Source organism: Dicentrarchus labrax, unplaced genomic scaffold, assembly GCF_905237075.1.
Source record: "Dicentrarchus labrax unplaced genomic scaffold, dlabrax2021, whole genome shotgun sequence".
Lineage (NCBI taxonomy): Eukaryota > Metazoa > Chordata > Actinopteri > Moronidae > Dicentrarchus > Dicentrarchus labrax.
In genome coordinates this window covers 2,424,236-2,444,899 of record NW_026136724.1, presented here as the reverse complement: position 1 = coordinate 2,444,899, position 20,664 = coordinate 2,424,236, and the positions used below count along the sequence as shown (strand labels likewise).

At 41.6% G+C, this 20,664-nt stretch overlaps 1 protein-coding gene across 4 annotated transcripts in view; it reads left to right on the top strand.

Annotated features, from left to right (window-relative positions):
- Positions 1-20,664, top strand: part of LOC127358715 (protein bicaudal D homolog 1-like) — a 59,399-nt gene that overhangs the window by 22,550 nt on the left and 16,185 nt on the right. For 2 of the 4 annotated variants that reach the window (XM_051392014.1, XM_051392012.1), the window contains exons 2-7: positions 10,426-10,638; positions 10,894-11,046; positions 13,069-13,373; positions 16,988-17,162; positions 19,045-19,560; positions 19,646-19,824. In XM_051392014.1, the coding sequence (XP_051247974.1) occupies positions 10,426-10,638; positions 10,894-11,046; positions 13,069-13,373; positions 16,988-17,162; positions 19,045-19,560; positions 19,646-19,824 (1,541 nt within the window). Of the gene's footprint in view, positions 1-10,425; positions 10,639-10,890; positions 11,047-13,068; positions 13,374-16,987; positions 17,163-19,044; positions 19,561-19,645; positions 19,825-20,664 lie in introns of all 4 variants that reach the window. The other 2 variants (XM_051392013.1, XM_051392011.1) reach the window with 1 other exon arrangement.

The following is a 20,664-nucleotide window of genomic DNA, read 5'->3' as shown; positions in this document are numbered from 1 at the left end:
AAAGATTAATCATATCCAGTAAAGAAGTGCCAATTAAGGGAACAACTTCTTCCGAGGTTTCTGCCTCTTAAAAGGAAGTTTTTCCTTGCTGCCGTCGCCAAGTGCTTGCTCATGGTGGGTCTCTGTAAATGTTATAAGGAGTTCGGTCTAGACCTGCTCTATTTGAAAAGTGTCCTGAGATAACTTCTGTTATGAATTGGCACTATACAAATATAACTGAATTGAATTGAATTGAAATTATATTTTCATTCTCTTTAGGTCATTAAGTATACACAGTATTTACTTGTTTTCCTTGTTAATCTCAAGAAAACATACTGTCAAACATAACATTTTAACTTGAAATGACACTGGAACTAGGGATGGGGCCGATCAGATCCAGTATCGGTATCGGGACCGATACCAGCGTAATTCACGGATCGGAAATTTCCAATCCAACCTGTGGAATAAATAATAATAAATCTCAACTGAAAGGGCCACGTAGGGTGATTGTACTGTGTATAATTCAATTCAATTCAATTCAATTTTATTTGTATAGCGCCAATTCATAACAGAAGTTATCTCAGGACACTTTTCAAATAGAGCAGGTCTAGACCGAACTCTTTAACATTAATTACAGAGACCCAACAGTACCACCATGAGCAAGCACTTGGCGACAAGGGCAAGGAAAAACTGCCTGTTAAAAGGCAGAAACCTAGGACAGATCCTCCGGCTCTAGGTGGGTGGTCGTCTGTCTCGACCAGTTGGGGTGAGAGAGAGAGAGAGAGAGAGAGAGAGAGAGAGAGAGCGACAGACAGACAGACAGGTGCACAGCAACAACAGTATTGGCAATGGCAGTCAAGCAGGACCATGGCAGGAGGCTCCACCAGGATCCATGAGAACCTGCGAGACGAGAAAGCACAAGAACTCCGGGGAAGAAGTGGAGTTAGTAACATGCATTAAAGGGACATGAATGAGTGCAGAAAGAGAGAGGAAGAGAGTAGCTCAGTGCACCATGGGAAATCCCCCGATAGTCTAGGCCTATAGCAGCATAACTAAGGGATGGTTCAGGACTCACCTGATCCAGCCCTAACTATAAGCTTTATCAAAGAGGAATGTCTTAAGCCTACTCTTGAATGTGGAGAGGGTGTCTGCCTCCCGAACCACAACTGGAAGCTGGTTCCACAGGAGAGGAGCTTGGTAACTGAAGGCTCTGGCTCCTGTTCTACTTTTAGAGACTATAGGAACCACAAGTAGCCCAGCATTCAGAGAACGTAGTGTTCTAGTGGGGTAATAGGGTACTATGAGCTCTTTAAGATATGAAGGGGCCTGACCATGAAGAGCTTTATAGGTGAGGAGGAGGATTTTAAATTCAATTCTACATTTTATAGGGAGCCAATGCAGAGTAGCTAGTACAGGAGAGATGTGATCTCTTTTTCTAGTTCCTGTCAGTACTCGTGCTGCAGCGTTCTGAATTAATTGGAGCGTTTTAATGGACTTATTGGGGCAACCTGATAATAAAGAGTTGCAGTAATCCAGCCTTGAAGTAACAAATGCATGGATTAGTTTTTCTGCATCTGTCTTTGATAGTATGTGTCTAATTTTTCTAATATTACGTAAATGAAAGAAGGCAGTCCTAGAGGTCTGCTTTATGTGGGAGTTAAATGACAAATCCTGATCAAAGATAACTCCAAGATTCCTGACAGTGGTGCTAGAGGCCAAGTTAATGCCATCTAGAGTGACTATATCTTTAGACAATGAGTCTCTAAGGTTTTTGGGGCCAAGAACAAGAATTTCGTTTTTTTCTGAGTTTAACATCAGAAAATTGCAGGTCATCCAGGATTTTATGTCCTTGAGACATGTTTGTAATTTAGATAATTGATTAATTTCATTGGGTTTGATTGATAGATATAACTGCGTATCATCTGCATAACAGTGAAAGTTAATGGAGTGATTCCTAATAATGTTGCCTAAAGGGAGCATATATAAAGTAAATAGTATTGGTCCAAGTACAGAACCTTGTGGAACTCCATGACTAACTTTAGTATTTATGGAGGATTCATCGTTAACATGTACAAACTGAGAACGATCTGATAAGTATGACTTAAACCAGGTTAGGGCAGTTCCTTTAATGCCAATTTGATGCTCAAGTCTCTGTAAAAGAATATCATGGTCAATGGTGTCAAATGCAGCACTAAGATCTAATAATACAAGTACAGAGACAAGTCCATTGTCAGAAGCAGTCAGAAGGTCATTATTAACTTTAACCAGAGCTGTCTCTGTGCTATGATGAACTCTAAATCCTGACTGAAAATCCTCAAATAAACTATTGTTATGTAGAAAGTCACACAACTCTTTGGCGACTACTTTCTCCAGAATCTTAGAGAGGAACGGGAGGTTAGAAATTGGTCTATAGTTGGCTAAAACCCCTGGGTCAAGAGTGGACTTTTTAAGAAGGGGTTTAATTACAGCTACTTTAAAGGACTGTGGTACATATCCTGATAATAAAGAAAGATTAATCATATCCAGTAAAGAAGTGCCAATTAAGGGAACAACTTCTTTTAGCAGCCTAGTTGGGATCGGGTCTAATAGACAGGTTGATGGCTTCGATGAAGAAATGATTGAAGTTAACTGATGAAGATCGATAGCAGAAAAACAGTCTAAATATACATCTAAGTTTACATTGACAGAAGTCCCTGAACTTGGAGAGCCACTGATAACTGTTGATGGCAGTTGGTGATTAATTTTTTCTCTAATAGTAATAATTTTATTATAGAAGAAGCTCATGAAGTCATTGCTACTTAAGTTTATGGGGATATGTGGCTCGATAGAGCTGTGACTCTCTGTCAGCCTGGCTACAGTGCTGAAGAGGAACCTAGGGTTGTTCTTATTTTCTTCAATTAGTGCTGAGTAATAGGCTCCTCTGGCATTACGGAGGGCCTTTCTATAAATCTTAAGATCATCTTGCCAATTTGAGCGATATTCTGATAATTTGGAAGAGCGCCATTTCCTTTCAGATTTTCTAGCTATTTGTTTTAACTGGCGGGTTTGGTGGTTATACCAAGGTGCTAGTCTCCTATGTTTTAATAATTTCCTTTTTATAGGAGCGATAGAGTCTAATGTTGATCGTAGTGAGCCTGTAGCACTATCGACAAGATTATCAATTTCAGAGGGACTAAAGTCATTATAGGACTCTGTTAAATTCAGACATGGCATTGAATTAAACACTGAAGGAATCTCCTCCTTAAATTTAGCTACAGCACTGTCAGATAGACATCTGCTGTAGGAAGTTTTGCCTAATGGCTTATAATCTAATAGTATGAATTCAAAAGTTACTAAATAATGGTCAGATAGGAAAGGATTATGTGGGAAGACTATTAAATGTTCAATATCAATGCCATATGATAAAACAAGGTCAAGAGTGTGATTAAAACAATGAGTTGGTTTATTTACACTCTGACAGAAGCCAATTGAGTCTATTAATGATATAAATGCATTACTAAGGCTGTCATTGTCGACATCCACATGAATATTAAAATCACCTACAATAATTACTTTATCTGATTTAAGGACTAAGCTTGATAGAAACTCTGAAAATTCAGATATAAAATCAGAGTACGGTCCAGGAGCGCGGTACACTATAACAAATAGAACTGGCTGCAGTGTTTTCCAGTTTGGGTGAGAAAGACTAAGAACAAGGCTTTCAAATGAATTATAATTTAGTTTAGGTTTAGGGTCCATTAAAACGCTCGAATCATATATGGCTGCCACTCCACCTCCTCGGCCAGTGCCTCGAGGAATGTGAGTATTAATATGACTGGGGGGGTGGATTCATTTAGGCTAACATACTCCTCGTGGGACAACCAGGTCTCAGTAAGACAAAGTAAATCAATATCATAATCTGATATTAATTCATTCACTAAAACAGCTTTAGAGGACAGAGACCTGATATTTAACAGCCCACATTTCATTCTCTTATTTTGTGATACTGAGGAGTTGGTTTTAATTTTATATATAAGTGGGGAGTCTCTCTGTTCAAGGTTGGTGTCAAATGTGAATGTCCTCTATCTTTCTCCGATTGTCTGCTGACTCCCGGTCAATGACCTCTGACCTCTTTGCAGTTCATTCTGAAAGTGGTTTTGGCCTGGTGGTGTCTGTTTTGGGTGTTCAACCACCTGATTCCTCTGTAAACCTGTTGCGAGGACATTAAAGCAGTGGTCCAGTGAAGCTGCGGAGGATCTCCAGGCTTGTTTGGACTCTACGGACTGGGATGTTTTCAGGACTGCTACCAACAGTCTCGATGAGTACACAGGCTATGACATCATACATCAGCTTCTGTGTCGACTGCTGTATACCATCACGCACCAGGGTGAGTTTTGACAACGACAAACCCTGGTTCACAGCCAAACTCAGACAGTTACAGTTGCAGAAGGAGCAAGCGTTTAGGAGTGGAGACAGGGACAGGTTTAAGGAGTCTAAGTACAAGTTTAGGAAGGCGGTGAGAGAAGCTAAACGACAGTACTCTGAGAAACTTCAACATCAGTTCTCAGCCAACGACTCTGGTTCTGTCTGAAAGGGGCTCAGACAGATAATAAACTACAAGCCCAAAACCCCCCACTCCATCAACGACTTGCACCTGGCAAATGAGCTGAATCGGTTCTACTGCTGCTTCCCTCCCCCCAAAGAGAGGGACGTCAACAGGCTCTTTAAGAGGCAGAACCCCCGCAAAGCAGCCGGACCAGATTCTGTCTCTCCATCCACCCTGAAGCACTGTGCTGCCCAGCTGTCTCCGGTGTTCACGGACATCTTCAACACCTCATTGGAGACATGTCATGTGCCAGCCTGCTTCAAGTCATCCACCATCATCTGTGTCCACAAAAAAGTAAGGACCACAGGACTAAATGACTACAGACCTGTTGCCCTCACCTCTGTGGTCATGAAATATTTTGAGCGCCTTGTGCTTTCCCACCTGAAAGCCATAACGGACCCACTCCTGGACCCCCTGCAGTTCGCCTACAGAGCCAACAGGTCTGTAGATGACGCAGTAAACATGGCCCTGCATTTCACCAACCAGCATCTGGACTCCCCAGGAACCTACACCAGGATCCTGTTTGTGGACTTCAGCTCTCCGTTTAACACCATCATCCTAGCTCTGCTACAGGACACTCTCTCCCAGCTCACTGTGCCTGACTCCACCTGCAGGTGGATCACAGACTTCCTGTCTGAAAGGAAACAGCATGTGAAGCTGGGGGAAAATGTCTCTGACTCCCAGACCATCAGCACTGGTTCCCCCCAAGGCTACTCTTCTCCCTGTACAAAGCCCAGCAGAGGATGTACTTTCTGCGGCAGCTGGGGAAGTTCAACCTGCCAAAGACGATGATGGTGCACTTCTACACCTACATCATCGAGTCCATCCTCACATCATCTATCACCATCTGGTACGCTGCTGCCACTGCCAAGGACAAGGGCAGACTGCAGTGCATCATTCGTTCCGCTGAGAAGGTGATCAGCTGAAATCTGCCATCCCCCCAGGACCTGTACGTCTCTAGAACCCTGAGGTGTGCAGGCAAGATTGTGGCTGACCCCTCCCACCCTGGCCACAAACTCTTTGAACCTCTCCCCTCTGGCAGGAGGCTACGGTCCATCAGGACCAAAACTTCTTGCCACAAAAACAGTTTCTTCCCGACTGCAGCTGGCCTCATTAACAGGGCCCGGACCCCCCAATGTCACTGACTCTCATACCCACCCTGTATATATGCATTACATTAATGCACTCCCGTCTTCTGTACAGTTTTATTATCTTTTCTTATCTTTATTTATCTATATTTTTTAAAAAGTACTTTATACTTGTGTGAATTTTGTGTGACTTGTATATTTTTGTGTGATTTATATATTTATCTTTTTATTTTTTGTGTGATTGTATATTTTAAGCACCATTGCATCAAGACAAATTCCTTGTATATGTAAAAACCTTCCTGGCAATAAATCTCATTCTGAATCTGATTCTGATTCAATCAGTCTCCAACTCTCACTGGGATGTTTCTGGGGGTCCCCATTGAGTTAATTATGACCAAAACCTCTGTTCCTTATCCCTTACGCATAACATTTTACATTATGATTTCCTTTTGCTTACTTTTTCCTGAGAAATTTGTCGATGCTGTCCAACTGTTACAACTCAGGAAAATCAGGATTGGACCCAAATGTGAGACAGTCAGCAGGATGACATTGGTGATTGAATGTAGATTAGAGGCAGAAGCAGGTACAGGTAGGCAGGTAGGGAGGTAAGCAGCTCCAGACTAAAGACTAAATGCACAGGTCAGGGGAAGGATAAAAAGAAGCATATAATAATCAGGGTGGGACAGACATTCTAAACTGGAGGGAAAACAAACAACAGACAAAGACAGGAAGTGAATTTAAACAAGACACAGGAGTTTACAAAATAAAACAGGAAATAAGGTAAACTCAAAACCATGACACTGATAGTGGTGGGTAGAGTGCTGAAAATCTATACTCAAGTAAAAGTAAAAATTACCACTTGAGAAACCTACTCAAGTAAAAGTAAAGTAAAGCACCTTGTTAATAAAGTACAAGTCACTTTCCATTTTAATATTCTTAAGGGGTGAATACTACAGAAATTATGAAAGTAACATTAACATTGAAGTTGGCATTACATTAGCATGGCTGCATTCAAAAGCACAACAATTTAAACTTAATGCAAACAGTCTCGGATGCCTCCGTATGACCCACATAAACAAAGCAGAACATCAGCGAGAATATTGGCTGTTTTTATATAGTTACTCTTAATGCCTGCCACTAGATCGGATTCCCCCTGAAATCAATGAACCGAGGTGGTGAAAACACTATTGCTTTTGTCCACAGGGGCCGCCAGAATCAACGTAAAATGAGAACTCCGTTAGTTATACTAACTATCGTTAGTTGTTATGTGTAAAGCATTACAAAGTAATGCATTACTGTAATCACATTTGTTTGTAACACAATACTGTACACATTACTGTTCCTAAATTCAGTACTCACATTAGAGTTACTAATCAGTGCTACAAATTGTTCAATTATCTGCATAAAGGGTGGACAGAAACAATCTTCTAACTGACCAAGGATCCAGCTTCCTGTAACTCTCCGACACGAAAGTAATTGTCTGACAAACATTTTGACAGACTCTTCCTCATTAGGTAGAACCACTGCTTTAATGATAAACACGTCAAGTAAGCTGCACTAGTCTACTATAAAGCCAGAGTTTGATGAGCGAGTGACTACAGTGAGTGTGTTTGACTTAAATGCAGTTCATATTACGTGAGGGAGTAATAAATTAAGTAAATTATTGCATTGCTTTAAAAAAAGTAAAGAGTAATGTGTTATACATTACTTTTTTTAAGGCAACAACCCCAACACTACATGTTAGCTAGCTCTACATTTTTACAGTTTTTAAAGGACCAGTGTGTAACATTTAGGAGGATCTATTGGCAGAAATGGAATATAATATTCATAGCTATTCATTAGTGTATCATCAACTGAATATTACCTTAGAATGAGCCATTTTTATTTACAGTATCCCAGAAATCAAACACTGGCTGTAGATAGAGCCTTTTGCTCTTGAAGGTATAAAAGCAAATGTAGCAAAGTAAAAAGTAGATTACTGGTTCAAAAATACATAGAGTAGAGGTACAGGTTAAAAAAGGAACATGAGTTCCTGAATAAAATGACTTGTTTACTCCTGTGCATTACGTGTAATCTGTTACAAGCCACCCCTGCTGTCTGATACCAGGATCAATGTCTCCTGCACACTGATGTATGGCAGTTGAATGTGTATGTCAGTTGTATTTCACTCCGATGGCATGTTGAGCCTGATGTTACTGCCTCGCGTATTGAATGGATGTCATTATGGTGCCGTGTGTTGACACGTACGCATTGTTGTTGTGTGTGTGCTGTGTTAAAGTAATGGCAGAGCCGTGGCCATGAACAGACGGTTCCGCTGCGCACGTCATCCATATCCAGTAACTGCTCTACAGTGCTGATTAGCTGTGGGATGTTACAGAGGGAGTTCATGGGTAAAATCAATATTTTGTCCCTTATGTGTTCCACCGACGCTCCGCTGCCTGCTGAGGTCTAAAAAGTTTCCAGTCGGGTGCTGATGGGATCTTTTTACCCTCACAGCTCAGATGAGTAATGAACATTCTCTAGTAGCTGACAAGTTGAGATGTGTGCTGACAATTGTGAGCTGCCACGACAGCTTGAAAGACAACAGGACACAAACACAAACTGTTATTGCCTGAAATGTCATTGTGCTCTTCGTTGTAGGGTTTGAAAATGCAGCTCATCCTTGCCTTACGTTTGAGGTGACACAAAAAGCTTTGTGCTTTGTGCAGCTTAGAAAATCCATATTTGTACACACTATGTTTATGTGGTTGCAGTGTTTTTCAGATTATTCTGAAGGTTTTGTTTGTAGGGCACTCCGACAGTGGTAGTTAAAATTAGTAAAGACAATATGGTGCTTGCAGCTGTCAGTGTCCTGGGTCAGATCTGTGGGTGGTAGCAGTGCACATTGCTGTCTGCCACTGTGTCTTTTTTGATACTACCAATAGGGGCAGAATTGGTCACATCCTACACAACAGGGGCTTTTAACCTGCATGGCTGAGTAACATGTTATATTGGACCCAGCCAATCAGGTCTTGCAGCACCAACATAATCCCTTTTCCTTTGCCACAGTTGTGCAGAGACATTAGAACACGTTAGACTAGATGAGAGATGGCAAATAAATGTGGACCCTAGGAAGACTAGCTGTGCTTTAGGGCCATATAGAGCAGTGTTTCTTCTACACCACATACCACCTCAGAAAATATCAGGCTCTCCAGATAGACAGGGTAAGCATTCCCTATTCAGCTATAGATGGTTCACACAGGAAGCAGCTATATTCCTAATAGGAAGATTATTACTTGTTAACTGTTGTTGAATCTTGAATGGAACCGGTTTAAGAACCAGAGCTAATTTAGCAGAAAAGGGGTCCTCCTGGTCCACATTTCTCTTCCCAATTGTTCCTGTTTGGACCCACAAATGCAGTGTTTTTGAACCATTCATTTTGACCTCTGCTTACTATGCTACCATCACATTTTAGCTCCTAACTAATCATGGATGTACTGTACTTTTTTTTCTAAGCGATAAACATAAAAATCTTAGAACAGTGCTGTGGAATTGCTGTTGATGGTCACATCTAAATGCAAACTGCCTGTTAATGATCAAATATGTTGTCATGGTTGTTAAATACATGCACAGGGATGTTTCTGGACCTAATTTAAAAAAAATATTGATTGATTGATTGATTGACTTATTGATTGATTGATTTAAACCAAAGCAAGTCCTGTACTATCAAGAAAAACCTAGAAAGGTCCTGGAAAACGATTTCTTAAAAAGGGTGGGGACCCTGTTAATCTTAGTGAACTCAGCCTAACATGTATGCAGTCTTCAATGCAGCACTGGCTCAGTGAACAGAGGGGCAGAGAACAGGTCCCAGCTGACTGTGTTAAGCTGTACTTACACTATACTCCTGTGGGGAAATGCACAGTGCACCGTGATTGCTGCGGTCATGCCCATAAGCAAAATCACACACATTGACTGGAGTTTCCCCTGAGCAACAAGAAGAGAGAGAGAGTTTCCCACATATTCTTTCCCTACCTCTCTCTACGCTTGAAGTTCAGCCTAGCGTGGGCCCTCTTATTGATTTTTAGTACAATATGTTCCTCCCTTCAGTTTTCAGTGGAGGAAGAGCTCAGTGATCAGTGATAAGGCTACTGAAGCTGATTCACCTCTCTTTACATGTTGGACCTCAGTGTCATGGCTCTGTCCTGTCGCTCTCACTGCTGTCACTAACAATGAACTCCACACATTTCCAAGCTGTTTTACAATCTGCAGTGATTCCATAAACTTTTGTACCATGGATGCAGTAGAGATGCTTTGAAACCAATGAAAAACCCTTTCTACATTTTATCCATATAGGCTAGCTGTCATCATGTTTATTTAAATCTATAATTTGTAACGCTGCATTTCACCGGTCGCCTGTCAATGGCGTCATATCCCCTTTGGGCCTGCGTCAGCGTTGTGGTTGTCTGCCAGAAGCTGTCATATATTGACTGTTTATCCAGTCTGAAGCCACATTTTTTACCATCCACTGTTTAGATCTTGGTGCTTTTTAACTCTAGATTTAAACCAGCTGAAGGATTTTAGTCATTGGACATCTGGATCTTAAGTTATCAGAGAAACAAGCAGCTCGCAGCCCCTCCGAAACGTCCTGGGTCATAAAAAGGCTGAGAAACCAGAGCCAGAACCAGCACAAGTTTAAATTGACATTGCAATATAAGAACAAGACTAAATAAGAATTTAAACTACTTTATACGTCTTCATGTAAGACTCTACCTTTCCTCTCCTGCTCTGTTCCAGGCGTTCGGCCAAGCCTACTCCACCCAGCGTAAGGTGGCAGAAGATGGGGAGACCAACGAGGAGACACTGTTGCAGGAGTCCGCCACCAAGGAGGCCTACTACATGGGGCGCCTCCTGGAGCTCCAGTCGGAGCTGAAGCACAGCCGGTCCACCGCCTCCAATGCACAGGCTGACAACGAACACCTAAGCACGCTGCTGCAGGAGCTGAGGGAGGTACAGTACAGCGATAAGGATAAGGATATCATATCATACATAAGCTAGCTTGGTGCTATATATTTGTAAGTGAGTGTTTTCATGGATAAAACAAACAGGAAATGGTTTGGCTAACAACATGGTTATAAGTGCATCTTTAAACAGTTAACATGTAAAAGCAAGTTACTTTCATGCTGGTTCCAGTCATTTAATTGGGTTGTCAGCATTATAAACCGCACACAGCTCCAGCTCCATTTCCCTGAACTGTCTCAGCAGAGTAATGAGATGTTGGAGCTGCAGCGCAGCCGGATGCGAGAGGAGATCAGGGAGTACAAGTTTCGTGAGGCGCGGCTGCTCCAGGACTACACTGAGCTGGAGGAGGAGAACATCTCTCTGCAGAAACTGGTGTCAACACTCAGACAGAATCAGGTACAGAGGATTCACACACACAATAGATAATGGATCCGATTTTACATCGGTCCAATGGTGGGACTTTATTTGCCTTAGTCACATATATTAGTATTTCTTTTCTGCCACACACACACAAACACACACACATATCTGCACTATAAATCACTTGTCGAGACAATGTAGACGGAGAATTCGAAGAGAAGTCTTCGATCAATGATCAAACTAGGATCACTATAAGTCACAATCAATATAAACAGCCAACCCCGTTCCTTGTTGGTCTAATTTCAAATAAATGTGTTAAAAGTTGAAATATTCTATTCCTCCTTTACTGGGGATACCTATCAAGCCAGGAACCCCAGTTTGAAAACCACTGTGCTACACAACCCAAGAGCCACAGACTGAAAACCAGTCCACATTAGCTTTCCCCTTCATGTCCAACTTACAAACATTCAATTAAATTAAATTCAATTTTATTTGTATAGCACCAATTCAAATCAGAAGTTATCTCAGGATACTTTTCAAATAGAGCAGGTCTAGACCGAACTTTTGTTCTGCACCTTAGCAAACCAACATTCCCAGAGGAAGTAGAACTCCACTGCTGAAAAGTTCACCAGCTAGATAGCCAACAAGCTGCTCAGCTACAGCACATCAAACAGTGTAAAAAAGTACCTGCAAATGTCAACATTGGTCAGTTCAGAACTGTGTGCTCATTACTCTGCTAACAAAAACCCTGTGAAGGCACCATATGAGTTTAACTGTTGACAGTGATTATTCTAAAACATCAATGTACATACAGTAGAGTAGAGTTAATAAAGTGTTTGTATGTAGGAGTATTTTACATTATTGTTTTGTTAATGAATGTGAATAACATTAAGTGTGAGATGGAGACACCATGGAATAAGGGGCTTAACGCACTGACTACCATAAATACGTACCAAACGTGGGTTCAGCACACGTCAATCAAGATTATAGCAGCGGTGCAGATACGATTACTTGCATATATGATAGTTACGCCACTGTTTCTCTACATGTCTCAGTTCCCCTGCCACTGCAGTACATGTACAACATTGGGATGGGAATTGATAAGAATTGATAAGATTTTACTGATATTAATGCCATTATCGATTCTGCTTACTGGCCCAATTCTTTAGCGATTTTGGGAATCCTGATCAGTTTTGTGGAAAAGCACACAGCTTTGCATCAATGCAGAGTAGTGTTCTTTGCAAAATTAAGTAGTGACAGTTTCTTTCTCTCTGCTATGACTCCTTCTTGTTGCAAGTTTCTAGTAACATAGACACAGACAATGCACAACTGTCCAAAAAACATACCGGCATTGATAAAAGGAACTGATAAGTCATATGATTCCGATGGATCGGACAATTTAGAACTCGAGCCCCATCCCTTCTACAACAGCATGCCCACTAAGGTAGGGATGCACCGGGATGAAATTCTTGGCCAATACAAATGTTTAAAATAACAATTTGGTCAATAGCTGATGCTGATGTTTTTTTGTGGTTATTTATTCACCTTTTTGTGCAAGATAAAGACATCTACAAAGATGAAGATCTTTGCCTTGTTATAGAGTTTTTCACTTCTCATCCAAGATGTGAGACTTAGGGCTTAACAGCTGCTCACTGTCCATGCTGCTGCATAGAGCACATCTGCAATATTCATATTCTGCAATATTGGAGTTAGAAATAACCAACACAACATGTCGCCAGCGCAAAATCAATGAATCACAATAGAACATGGCCCACTGATAACGGTAAACGTCATCTTATTTGTCGAGAGGCCAATGTCAAGGTGAATATCAGCTGATACAGAATAACTGACAATATGAAATCAAGTAACAGGGAACATTGGAAGACATATTTAAAGCCTCAAGCCTAAAGAATGTATGTAGAATTTGATTTGAGAATTAAGAATAAAATTTGACGCAACTTTCAGTTTCAGTTACAGCCTTTGTTTAGGAACTTCCATCACATCAGGGATTTAGTCCATTGGCTAGACAATCCCTCTGTTTTTCCACTCCTGTTTTAGGTGGAGTATGAAGGCCTGAAGCATGAGATCAAGGTCCTGGAGGAGGAGACAGAGGTCCTCAATAGCCAGCTACAGGATGCGCTGCGTTTGAAAGACATCTCAGATGGCCAGCTGGAGGAGGCGCTGGAGTCTCTGAAGAGCGAACGCGAGCAGAAAAACCACCTGCGCAGGGAGCTGGTCCACCACCTGAGCATGTGTGATGTGGCCTACACTGGCAGTGCCCACCTGACATTCACCTCCGCCCCGCCAAGTGGCAGCGCCACCCCGACCACTCTGCTCTCCCCGAATGCAGAAGAGCCAACGAGGTGGATATTGCACAGATGAAACCAATGTGAAAAGAGTGATAAGATGTTCCTTAATTGATTCCCTTAGGAGAAATTCAAGTTGCAGCAGCATAGGGGAATGTAGTGCAAAGAGTACAGAGTGTACAAGTGCAATAAGAATCACAATATAAGAATATTAACAAAATATAATAGAAGATATAAGACTATAAATGAAAAATATATACACTATATGCAATATGCAGTAAAATGGTGTGCAAACATTTTTTGCAGTTTTTTCCTTGAAAAACTAAACTGCAAACTGAAAGATTAGAGATAAATAGTTTAAATAGTTTGTGCCACAGTTTGGTTGAAGTTAAAACCAGTCTTAGTCAGCGGGGCTTGGAGGTACTGGGTGCTCTGGCGTTGTGGAGTTGGATGATGACTGATGGTACAAGCCTCCAAACCGCTTTGAGGCTTGTCGCTGGATTAATCTGTGGCTGACCACAAGAGTTTTACTTGCAAATAGTCAATCCTGTCTCCTACAAATACATTTATAATCCAGTTCATTTGCTTTGCCAAATATGTGTGGAGGGACAGTAATTGTCATAGGAAGTAGAGCACATGCTTGGGCATCCAACAGGCTGGTGGTTTTAGTGACCTGTACAACAAGTCAGTGCGTACCATACCAACAAATGCTATGAAAAGACCCAAAGCAACAATGTTTTTGTCCACGTCTCCATACTTTCTGACTTCCCTAACCTATCTATGACTCTCATCTCCAAGCACATATTTACAGTTGCAATCAGAAATATTCAACCCCCTCACCTAGAAAGACATCATAGTGATGAGGATGAAAGATAATGACATAATTGAGAAAAAAACTCATTAAACAACAAAAACTATTTATTGATACATATTTGAGTTATTTTGACAAGAGGAGTTGACTTAACTTTGAAGTTGAAAGGAAGAATGTAACTCTTTTAACACATGTGCATGTGCAGTATTATTCAACCCCCAGCTTCAGTACTTTGTGGCGCATCCTTTAGCTTTTATAACTTTAACAAACGTTTACGGTTAAGTGCTGACAAGCTTCTTACAACTCTCGATCAGAATCTTTGCCCATTCTTCACGTGCAAAAGCCTCTAGCTCAGTGATGTTTGATGGCTTCCATGCTGCAACTGCCTGCTTTAAATCCCACCAAAGATTTTCAATCGGATTTAAATCTGGTGACTCAGAAGGCCACTCCAGGACGTTCCAGGATCTTTTTCTCAACCAAGCTTTGGTTGACTTGGAGGTTTGCTTGGGATCATTGTTTTGTTGGAAAATCCAATGATCACCAAGGTTTAATTTGTCAACAGAATGCATCACGTTCCTCTTTAAAATGGCCTGGTATTTCTGGGAATCCATGATGCCAGGTACACAATAAAGATTGTCAGTTCCTGCCGCAGAAAAACTGCCCCACATCATCAATGACCCACCTCCGTGGGGATGGTATTCTTCTGGTCATAAGCCTGGCCTTTTGCACGCCAGACATACCGCTGGTCCATATGTCAAAACAGTTTCAGTTTGGTTTCATCAGTCCATAGAACTGTCTCCCAAAACTCTGTAATCTTATCCAAATTCCTCCTGGAATATTCTAGTTGACTTTTGATGTCCCTTGTGGTCAAGAGTGGAATGCGTCTTGGAGTCAGGCCATGAGGTCTTTGTTTATTCAGTGCACGTCTAATTGCTGCCACTGAAGCAATTGTACCAGCCTTCATCGGATCATCCTGTAGGTGTCTTGCAGTCACATGGGGGTTTCTCGTAGTTGTTCTGACTAAGTTGCTAAGGGCCCTTGATGAAATGTTTCTTCCACGGCCAGGCAGGTTTGCAGCTGTTCCATAAGTTTTAAACTTCCTTATAATGCTCCCAATGGTGTCTCTTGGAATACACATTTTTTGGGAAATTTTCTTATACCCAAAGCCCTTCAGGTGTGATGAAATAATCTCCTCTCTCAGCTTTTGTGGAAGCTCCTTTGTCTCTCCCATGATTGCAGCTCATCTTGAATACCTTCATGGGTGGGGTTTATAAATGCATTACAGCTGAAGCAAATGAAGGGTCATTATAGAGTTCCCAAAGGCCTAATTATATTTCTCTCCACTCCACTTTAGGCCATAAAAACTGTCTTTAAAAACAGCTATAGGGGTTGAATAATTGTAACATGGCTATCTTAACAAAATATACTCTTACACACAAATACTACATTATCCATATTCTGTGCTGATTTTATGTATCACTCAACTCATAAAGAAGTAATCCAAAGCAGAATGCTTGCTCTTTGAAAAAACTTTCATTGATAAATCCTCAAAATCTTTGGGGGGTTGAATATTTCTGATTGCAGAAATTGTTTGCTGTAGGATTGATCAAACTTGTAAGAAAATAGTGCATTTGCTGGGGACTATTTTTAGCAGTGGATTAATTGCTCTAGAGAGTATTTGGGGCATCAGAGCAGTGTCTTTAGATTTGAATAAAATACAATGTGTGTGTTAGAATGAAGGAACATGTCACTCAGCAGTGTGCCTCAGCAGGCTGGTTTGACTCTGCACATGGGATTTGTTGACAATAAAAAAAATATAGAATAACATATATCCTTATCCTGCATTGTTGAAACAGAACCATATAAACCTTAAATCATGCTTCAGTTGCTAAAAGCAGATTGTAGCCTTGTAGGGTGCTGAAAAATGTCCCATTGAACTGAAAGCCAGATTTTCCAAAAACCAAAGCCCACTGCTCCGAAGGGCTATTTAAAAAATAAAAAACACAATCCGGTATCACCACCTGATGTACATCAGGAAGGCTGTTCCAGAGAAGAGGGCCATAGTAATAAAAGGATTCTGCACCGTAGGACTTTGGGGGATAATTAAAAGGCCACTACCTGAAGACCTGTGGGTTCCAGAGGGTTCATAGGCTAAAAGCAAATCTGATAAATAAGTAGGACTAAGACCATTAAGAGCTTTATAAACCTCTAAAAGGATCTTAAAATCAATTATGAAGCAAACAGGTAGCTAATGCAGAGTTTCAAATTGGTGTAATGTTCTCTTCCTGGTCCTCGTCAACACACATGCAGAGTTTTTAAGTAATTGTAATTGAGTAATATTCTTCTTAGGGACAAATCATCATCACAAAAAGTAGAGCATTAAAGTAGTCAATCCTGCAGGTAATAATAGTCTTGCCTGCATTAGTGTCTGTTTTGGCCTGAGAGAGAAATGGCTGCACTCTGACAATGGTTCAATGGGACTTTTTTTTTTACTTTTTGGATTTCAGAATAATGGGCCATCCGCATTTGTTGGAGACTAAATGAAATACGTTTACAGTTAACATTTTACAGATGCAGTCCATATGAACATTATATTTAGGCAGTTACACATGACATAAATTAAATAGTTTTATAGAAACAGGTTTGCAATTGTTCATGTCACCAGATGACAGAAAGAATTCCAATGAACAATACGTTGAGTATGAGGACAGAATAAATCTTGGGGGTAAAGAAACCCCCTATATTGCAAAAAGTTGATTTGCAGTCAAACTTTGAATGGCGGTCGACAGGGCTGCCTGACAACAGAATTGGTTTGATCTTCTGGATTCTAAAGACGCTGTACACTACTCTGATCTGTCAGGTGTAACGGCCACCTCCAGGGTGGGACTGGAGCGGGGACAGCTCCTGGGTCTGTGCCCAGGGCTAATGGAGAGTACCGAGGGACGGGTCGGAAAGCTGATGGGACGGTGACATCGGACCTCTTCAGTGAGATGAACCTGACGGAGATCCAGAAACTCAAGCAGCAGCTGATGACGGTGAGTCTGCTCTCTGAGCAACCATGTACTCGAAGCTGACATTAGTGACTATTCAAAATCAGAGTTTTAGACAGAGCAAACAACATACTCATGATGTACTGTTTAGTGACTCGTTTCCTTAGAGCCTAAAGAGATTGGGCTAAAAACGTAATTCTCCTGAGGATACGCACAAATTCAGAGAAAAATTAAGAGACATGGTGCTTTACAGGGAGACACAGTCATGTCCTGACTATTCCAGTGTGTAACATTTAAGATCTATTGTCAGAAATGGAATATAATATTTATAGGTATGTTTTCATTAGTGTATAATCACCTGAATATAGGAATCAATGTGTTTTGTGTTTGTCAAATACAGACGCAAGCCATGTTCAGTTAGTTGAAATCTGCAACCTTAGCCCCTGATGCCACTAATTCCTACATACTGATTCTTTAAGCCAAAACACCATGTCATTCCTTCAGCTAGTACAAAACTGCTCAGCTCTTATCGATCTTTTAAAAATGTGCTTTTCTGAAAAGTTCTATATAAATAAAATACATTGTTATTACTATTAATTTGCGTCAAATTTTAGCTGTGAAAAACACACATGACAAGGTTCATAATCCAGCGGCAGACAACTCTTTAAAAAGCTAAAGCTTTTTTGAATAATTTACTATGAAAACATGCTGACATACAGTATCCCCATTGTGTCCCTGTCTCTCACTTTCTCCTTTTGTCTCGTCTCACGCACTCATTCTTGTTTTCTTTCCTAACAACTTTCTCTCATACATTCCAAGCTCTCTGGGCATCTGTCATACCTAACAACCACTTACTTAATGCATTAAATCATGCTCAGATCACCACAAAGCTGTAGATTGTGTGTATACACACATCCCTGTGTGAATCTGCTTCAGTTCCTGTTGGTGTAATCCATTCCTGCTCCCTGCAGCCTCTCTGATAGGATGGGCTGCAGGAAGAGCTTATTTATATCTCAACTGACACACTACACTATCGACCACTCTACAGTAGATGGTTGGTTTCATTGCTGCCTCTGCTGCTGTCTAGCCTGCTCTTTTAAATGTTAATGAATCCACTTTTGTACTACAGCGTTGTGTCGTTACATCCAATGGAACCTAAAAGTATTTACTTTAATGAGAAAAAGTGCCATCACAGGTACTTGGGCTAATGTTTTGAAGATATCTTTGTGGTTTAATGCTGTTTAAAATATTTGAGACAGTTTTTATAGTTCAGTGTATGTTTAAAGTAGCTCTGGTTGTGGAAGTGCTCACTTTCAGATGGTAAGAGATGTGTTTTTGTGTTGAAGAGTGCATCTCTGACCTGTCTGGATGGTTCTACACCAGTGACAGCTGTCAAATATCTCACACCAGGATTCTTTTACCTTACAAATTTTGTGCATTTTAGCCTTCATTGTCAAGAGAGAGATTGATTATTAGAGAGAGAAACAAAAAGTTGAGCCAGGTTCAAAACTTGTGCCAGACAAACTTGGGCTCCTTGTCAGAGTCCTGTGCATTTGGATCCCTGCTATTCCCATTCAGTGACCTATATGAAATAAATTATGAACCTAAATAATCTATACAGACAGACCCAGTCCCATGACCTGATTTCTCCTTTTGATTATTGTGATAGGTGAATTGGGGACAGTCAGTTTCAACTTCCTGTTATCTGAACACTTCCTTTGCAAAAACAGCCATTCAAAGGACTCAAATTCCAGTGTAATAATTGAAGATATAGCTGCACAATGTGATTTGGGTCCCTGGTTTTTGGATGCTTAGGGATGACGCCAGTTACTCTAATTTTGTGTATGCGTATAAAAAGGTTTGAAAATGTCTTGGATCATACCATATATGCTGTGCTTTTACCTAATCTTGCTGCTGCCCTCTGCAGGTTGAACGTGAGAAAGCAGCACTGATGACCAGCCTGCAGGAGTCCCAGACTCAGCTCCAACACACCCAGGGGGCCCTAACTGAGCAGCATGAGAAGGCCCTCCGTCTTAGCCAGAAAGTCATTGTCCTCCGCCGCTTACATAGACGGGCCCACCCCAACCAGGAAGCCCACGCCAGTGCCACCTCTCAGCTCAACCATGAGGCCCTGATGGAGCTGGACAGGTATGAGGAAGAGGCTGAAGAGGAAGGAAGAACTGAGGAGGATAAGAGTGAGACACTGAACAAAAGTCAGGTATTTGCATACCAGACGCCAGGTCTGGAGATCATGCAGTGCAAGTACCGTGTGGCTGTGACAGAGGTGGTGGAGCTCAAGGCAGAGGTGAGAGCCCTCCATGACCGACTGGCTCAGTGTGCAGCGGGAGCATTGGAGGAGAAGCCAAGGCGAAATGGTCAGCTCCTGAAGTTGGAAAGGCAGGTCGCCTCATTAGAGAAGAGTTGCAGGGAGGGACAGGAGAAGGTAACAATGACATACTGACTGTGTCTGTTTAAACAGAGTGAGAGATGGTTACAGAGATAAAGGATTTCCTCTCTTCTTCTTTCAGATGTCTAGCCTGGAGTTGGAGTTGCAGGCAGCTCAGTCAGCAGCCAGTGAGAGCCAAGGGGCGTTGAACGCAGCTCAGGATGAGTTGGTGACGCTGAGTGAGGAGCTTGCCCAGCTGTACCACCACGTCTGTCTGTGCAACAATGAGACGCCCAACCGTGTCATGCTGGACTACTACAGGTCTGACTGTTGATATATTACCAGGAACAAGCAACATCAAAAGATGCTTTCCAAATTACAGTGATTGAGGCCCAATTTGCAGAGCCTGCATTACAGGGAGGGCAGCTTCAGAACAAAATGCGGTATGAGATCAAAATAAAACCTACTGGGCTAGCTAAGCTTAAAAGGCCGCCTTGTGGAACTGTTCCAATTCTTGGGGGCTGTGGCTCAGAGATAGAGCGGGTCATCCACTAATCCACTAAAGGTTGTTGGTTTGATCCCCGGCTCCTCCCCGCTGCATGTTGAAATATCCTTGAGCAAGATACTGAACCCCAAATTTGCGCATGTTGCTACGTCGTCAGTGTGTGAATGTGTATGAATGTGTTTTCTTTTCGATGGGCTTTGCCATCACTGTGTGTGAAAGGGCGAATGTGGCATTTAGTATAAAAGCGCTTTGAGTGGTCGGAAGACTAGAAAGGCGTTATACAAGTACAGTCCATTTACCATTTACTTCTCACGCCACAAATGTCTTGAGCACTGCTCTTAGCAGCTGCTTCAGTCCAATTCTATGTCCCCAGCCAGCGGAAGTGTTGGGTCTTTAAGACCTTGCAGACAGGAAACTACATTAGGTATTTCCAGGTCAATCTCATTCCATTTCTGGGCCTACCCGTGTCTGTCTGGTAACCCACCTTTGCCTGGCCTCCATCTGGCCCCTTCTCTGGGGCCAATCAGCCTTAGATGTCTCTTCTAGGGAGTTCTTGGGAAGGAAGGTGCTTTATTTATTAAAATGCAATTTCATTTATTTGAGATGACAAAAGTATGTTTACAGGCATCCATACTGGTATATGGATACCCTAGTGG